Consider the following 6,747-nt stretch of genomic DNA (forward strand, 5'->3'; position numbering starts at 1 on the left):
AGCAAAATCATTTTGTTGTTGCTATTTATTAGCTCTGCAGTTTAATTCTACCTCTCCAGAAAGAAACACCTCCAAAGAATAGCAGAATTTGTTGATGAATAGTTGGGTATGAAACTCTCTTTGCTTGACCTTCCAAGTTGATATATCTATCTTGGGATAGTCTGACTAACAGACCGTAGTGATTATATTATTGGTAACCCTATACACGCTTGAAGAGAAGGGAAAAATAGCTGATGTTTTTGTGCATGGATGATCTGTGATTGATTCAACTGCCCCCTATTATATTGGGGGCATATTTTTCTTTAAAATAGCAAGTAGTTGTGTTAAAAATGTAATTTTTGTGAACTCCTTTCTTAACCAGATATACTGACTATTTGTTATGTAGGAGACTCTGTTATAAGCCATTTGCCAACCTATAATGTCTTCTTTGGTTGTAAAACGATAGACTCAACATAAATATAGTCATACAGTAGAATGTTAAATAAGCACTTTGTGTTTTTGAAAAATGTTGAGAAACATGAAAACGCTTATAACATCAAATTGTTTTTAAAATATGAAGATCCAGACTTGTTTATAGACCTTCTCTGATTTAGGGTTTATTCCCTGGACATGGTAAGAAATAAAACTATTAGAATCATACCCTTATTTCTTGTAAGTACAGTATTAAAAACTGCCATGCCAAAAAAACTACCATGCCATTTCATTGATCAGGAAAATAAAGAGCAACTGTATATATATGTCTTATGAGTATGTGAAACCTGACAATTTTAATAGCAAAAAGGCCACATTGTACACAATCCCTTTTGAAGGTATTTCTGCTTTGACTTAAGATTTTTAATTGTTGAGCCCAATAAAACTTAGGGTAGAAGAGGCCTTCCTTTTTCTATCACTCTCTCACTGGCAAACAGGTTCCAGGGGGCTTCAAACTAGAACAAATTGAGTCTTTAGAATTTTTATTACCTTTCCACAATCTCTGTATGATAACTTGTAGGGGAGATGCAGGTTCAGTGGCACTTTTTTCAGTGACTCCTCTTGCCCATGGTTACTCACATTGGTCAGTCTCAGATTTTAGGTACCATAAATAAGAATTTGATTGTTACTGTTAAGATCTTATTTATGGGACTTCCCTGGTGGCACAGTGGTTAAGAATCCTCCTGCCAATGCACGGGACATGGGTTCGATCCCTGGTCTGGGAAGATGCCACATGCCGCGGAGCAACTAAGCCCGTGTGCCACAACTACTGAGCCTGCGCTCTAGAGCCCGCGAGCCACAACAAGAGAAGCCACTGCTATGAGAAGCCTGTGCACCGCAATGAAGAGCAGCCCCCGCTAGACGCAACTAGAGAAAGCCCACGCGTAGCAACGAAGACCCAATGCAACCATAAATAAATAAATAAGTAGATAGATAGATAGATAGATAGTTTAAAACAAAAAATCTTATTTACGATGTAACAGGGAGTAAAAAGTGAGAATGGGACCACTATTAGAATCATCAAAATAAATAACTTATGAATCTTATGAATATTACATTTAATATTTCTAAAATCTAGATGCAGTAAGCGCTTCTTTTCTGAAAAGCTGTTAAATTGAAGATATAGTATTTCAAGATATTAAATATTATCAGTGGGTCCTCTCCAATAGTGGAATTGTGAATGGTCTCTATTTTCTTGTTCCTTTGCTGTTTTCCAAATTCACTATAATAAGTTTTTTCTCTAATAGCTTTAAAGTGTGTAATTGAATGGTTTTAGCATATTTACAGAGTTGTGCAACCATCATCACAATTAAATTTAGACCATTTTCATCACCCCAAAAAAGAAATTATATCCACCTTCAGCCCTAGGCAACCACTGATCTACTTTCTATCTCTATAGGTTTGCCTATATTTTGGTATATGCCTTATTTTTTATTAAAAGAATTTTTTTAATTGTTTTTTAAAAGTTTTTCCTGTAGAAACTGTTCAATTATGAGTAAGGCCTACTTTTTAGTATCAAGAGTCAACAATTCTACAACAACAAAAAAATGTTAATTATATGAGGTGAAAGACATGTTAACTAACCTTATTGTGGAAAACATTTTGCAATATGTATGTGTATCAAATTATCACATTTATACCTTAAACTTAGACAGTGTTACATGTCAATTATATCTCAGTAACGCTGGGGGCAAAAAACAAGTTAACAATCCCAACTTCTGGTCCTTTTCTCTCCCCAGATTTTATTGTGCAGTTCTTAGAGCAGCAAGTTTGTACTTTGAACTGGGATGTGGGTTTTGTGATACAGACAATGAATGAAATTGGAGTGCCATTACCTAGACTACTGGAAGTATATGATCACTTGTTCAAGTCACGGGTAAGGAAAATATTAAATAAAATAAAATAATTTATTTAGTTAAATCAATTAACTTTCTAGATACAGGAGCGGAGTATTTTGCTTGTGTGTTTATAAGTATCTCATCTAATACAGTTGTATCAGAAATTTGCTTCATTGGTTAAGCAAATTATGCTTCAGACTTAAAACCAATAATGAGAGTTGCTTTGCGATATATCATGATAAAAATCAAATATTTTTTTAATATTAATAAACATAATTATATATGCTTTACTTTTAGTGGAACAGGCTAAATACATGAAGAATTATTATTTACTTTAAAGGAACAAAATATCAGTGTATTTATTCACTGTAACCTCATCTAAAATATCAGTGCTTAAAGATCTTTCCACAAGAAAAGAAAATTTAACTATGTATGGTGACGGGTGGTAACTAGACTTACTATGGTGATCATTTTGCAGTGAATGCAAACAGTGAATCACTATATTGTACACCTGAAACTAACATGTTATATGTCAATTATACCTCAGTTTTTTTAAAATGATCTTTCTCACCATATTTAACCTTATTGGACTGTATATTTTGTAATTTTTATCCTGAGATCAAAAACCAAACAAAACCTGTTGAACTGGATTGCGTTTAATACTAGTCATGATTATAGTAGCATCGTCAAAACATTCATACAGTGCTTTACAAGGCACTTATATATCTCATTAAAACTCACAATGAGCCCATGATGGAAATGAGCAAGTAGTAGTATCCCCATCTTCTACTACATCTGACAAGGGCAGAGAGGTTAAATAACCTGCTCAAGTCACATGGCTAGTAATGATGAAGCCAGAACTAGAATTAAGATTCTCTGACTACTGATTTAGTCTCTTATTCACACTATCGGATTAAGTCTGCATAAGTTCAAAGTAAAAATGGTGTCACAGCCAATAGGAAGAGATGGATTTTCTTCTCTTACCTCAGGTTCCTAAACAGGAAATTTATATGCTCTACACAGTGGATCAATGCATCAAATATTCTTCCTAAATAACATCACAATGAAGTTTTCAGTGCTATTCATTATTAACCATAATCAGATATAGAATTTAGTAACCACATAATATTAAATGCTTATTTTAATATCAGTAAATTTTGCTTTGAACACTGATGACTATTTTAACTAACATAAATGATTAAAAAATCAGTTGACACAATTTGTCTTACAACTCAAGATGTATTTTTTCTTTATAGGATCCATTCTGGAACAGAATGAAGAAGCCACTGCACCTTTTGGATTGTATACATGTACTATTGACAAGATATGTTGAAAATCCTAGCCAAGTTTTAAATTGTGAGAGGTAAGTATGAATTAGATATACTTTATTATATACCAAAGGCTTTTAAATGCACCTAATAAATACCTGGGTAACAAATTTGGAGACAATGGGGCACGATATGGAAACTAAAAGAAGTATGGGAGATTTAAGCTCTTGTGCGTGTTTGCAATAACTATTTGAATGATACCAGTCAGTATTTATGAAAGGTTAGAGTTTTTTCCATTTTTCAACCCTTGTCCTGAAGTCTTTCTAAAGGTGACAGGATAAAATTAATGAATTACTCCTAAACTCCTTTCACTTTGAATTAGTGGCCTAGGAAGTTCAATTATGTATTTGTGATATTAATGGCCATTTCAAGATATATTTGTTTGAAAAGGCCAAATGAATGTAAATAATTTAATATTAATTTAAGGAGTCATCCCTTACTGCCTCCTTCTCATTATAATAATCTTCAAAAGGGAAATGGTGGTGATGTGGTAATCCACCTACCCCCTGAGTTTCCTTCTCTATTTTCATTTATTTGCCATTTACTTAATCACATGATCCTTGCTCTCATGTGGGACTATAATGAGTAAGGTTAGCAGAAGTTGAAGGGAGGTCCTATAGGAGGAAATGTTTCTAAATATGTAGATGGTTGATCAGGTGTCTTTTTCATTACAGGAGGAGATTCACAAATCTCTGCCTGGATGCCGTTTGTGGTTATCTGGTTGAGCTCCAGTCTGTGAGCTCCTCAGCAGCAGTACAGGCCATCACTGGGAATTTTAAATCTCTTCAGGCTAAACTAGAACGGCTTCATTAATTATTGTAATGTATTTTCATCCATGCATTTTGATCTGTAAAATAAAAGCTCAGCTGGGTCCAGATTTCAGGTGCTATAAATCTAAGAATTTAAGAATAATTTTAGTAGAAACGTGTTTTTAATAAGTGGCTGGTATCAGCAGACAGTACATTTGCAGGTGAATTCTTTTTTACTACATAATACTATTTTGTTTTTTAATAATCAGGTTAAGCAAATGAAATAAGATTATTTATGATTTTAACACAAAGATAAAAAAATAAAAAACTCTTATTTTGAATTTATAGTATTCATTTTCAAGTTAGTTCAAGTATCAAAACTTAAATAGGCTAGCTGAACAGGTCCAGTCCCATAATACTAGATTCTACAGCAGTTCCTAAATAGGCAAATAAACACTGTCTCTTTTTAAAAGTTATTTAGGTTTTGGGTTCAACCTTGGAAAGAAATTTCTTCCAACTTCTGATTTGGTCAGTTACAATCCTTGTAATACACACCTGGTTGTTTTTTGAGCAAGTGATAAACTTGTAACTAATGTTCTATGTCTTAAAAACCTATGCAGGGAGATAACTGTTTTCCCTCAGTGTTCACCTAACTCTTCTTTGGCCTGGGACTACTGATTCCTTTAAAGCAGTGGTTCTCAAAGTGTACGCACCAAACTATCACATCAGCATCATCTGGGAATTTGTTAGAAATTCAAATTCTCCAGCCCAGTCCCAAACCTACTGAACCCAAAACTTTGGGATGAGTCCCAGCACTCTGTTTTAATAAGCCCTTCAGGACATTCTGGTACATGTCAGGTTTGAGAACCATTGCATTAGAGGATACAACTAGTTTATGGATTGAGCTCCCTATCTGATTCCTCCTCCTCCCTCCCCCATCAATAACCACAACACACATTTCACCCAAGACACACCATATATGAAGCAAAATTGTTAGTAATATAGTTTTTAATCTTCAAAATTAGGATGACAAAACCAAGTGCCCCCAAGTCATGGCAACAGGGAGGGAGAAAAAAGTGGGAATGACCAGTTCTAACAAAAAAACAAGAACATGGACTCCTTTCCTCTTACCTTTTATGCTACCAAGAGTAATTACCTTCTACCTATTGTCACTAATGTATGTCTAACAATTTTCAAAATACATTTTGAAAATATTTTTCTTTCCACTTTTATTTTTTTCCCAAGACCATGGGTTGCCCTTTCTGTATTCTCTTAGAATTTAACTCCCTTTCTCCTATAATCTTCTAATTTATAATATTTAATAGAATGTCAAAATACCACTCATTAGGTACCACTACCTCTCATGTTTTTCAGCTTTTCAGTTCCCTAAGTTTAGATTTTTTGAATATGTAAAATGAATGTATGCTACACATTGTTAATTCTGTAAATTTAAAATTCTGTCATGTCTACTTAAAATGAAAGTCTTGCTTAAATGCTGCACTTAGCCACAACTCCAGTTCTGCTACATGTTTTTGTTTTAAGCACATTTACATATACACATTAATATATATGTTAAGTATACTGAACTGAAAATAATGAAGCTACATCTTTCATTAGGGCTAATGTGGCTAAATGGTCCTTAAGAATCAGAAATCTGAACCCTGTTTCTTTCATTTACATAACATCTTTTGAGAGGGTTTAAGAATTCTAACCACACAGCAGATGTTTTCAGTATCCTTTGGAGGGTGGTAAGATTCCTAAGAGAAATTAAGATCCCCTCCTTCTTTTTAGTTGTCTAGAAGAGTGTTTCTAAAACTTTAACTTTCATAAGAATCACTTCGAAAGCCTGTTAAAACAGATATTCCACCTTCAATGTGACGGTGAAACTGGTAAGTGGATCAGACTTGGAGTAGCATTGTTCTAGCACATTCATCCACTTCATTTATACACTTTGTATTTGGTGTTCATTCAACACATTATTTCTTTATAGTGACTATTAAACATATGTAGGCAATGAGTAATAAGTGAAACATATGAAACAGTGCATTCATTGTAGGCAGTGAGGAGTCACTGAAAGTCTTGGTTTTGACATATATTTATATTTTAGACAGATCTTTTTAGTATGGCAAAATGTTTAGGAAAGAGAAAAATCTATTTTGAGTTAACTGTACAAGGTATGGGATATTGATCCTGAAATTCATGAAATGTATGTTCAGCATTTTAGTATAATATACCTGGACTTACTAGTGACTTGTTCATTGAAAACCTCTCTGCTAACCACATAAACTTCCTCCACTTAAATGTTTTATAGTTGATTTCATCTCAGGACTCACATATTACTCATTCTCTTCCTCAGGATGC

General features: G+C 33.7%; 1 protein-coding gene across 2 annotated transcripts in view; it reads left to right on the top strand.

Annotated features, from left to right (window-relative positions):
* The window catches only part of NUP155 (nucleoporin 155), a 66,999-nt gene extending 62,485 nt beyond the window's left edge, over positions 1–4,514 (top strand). For both annotated transcript variants that reach the window (XM_082453690.1, XM_082453689.1), the window contains 3 exons: positions 2,211–2,347; positions 3,566–3,672; positions 4,312–4,514. In XM_082453690.1, coding sequence (XP_082309816.1) covers positions 2,211–2,347; positions 3,566–3,672; positions 4,312–4,450 — 383 coding nt within the window. In that variant the 3' untranslated portion in view covers positions 4,451–4,514. The remainder of the gene's footprint in view (positions 1–2,210; positions 2,348–3,565; positions 3,673–4,311) is intronic.
* The last annotated feature ends 2,233 nt before the right edge of the window (positions 4,515–6,747 follow it).

Source organism: Balaenoptera physalus (assembly GCF_965194825.1).
Source record: "Balaenoptera physalus genome assembly, chromosome: 3".
NCBI classification, from domain to species: domain Eukaryota; kingdom Metazoa; phylum Chordata; class Mammalia; order Artiodactyla; family Balaenopteridae; genus Balaenoptera; species Balaenoptera physalus.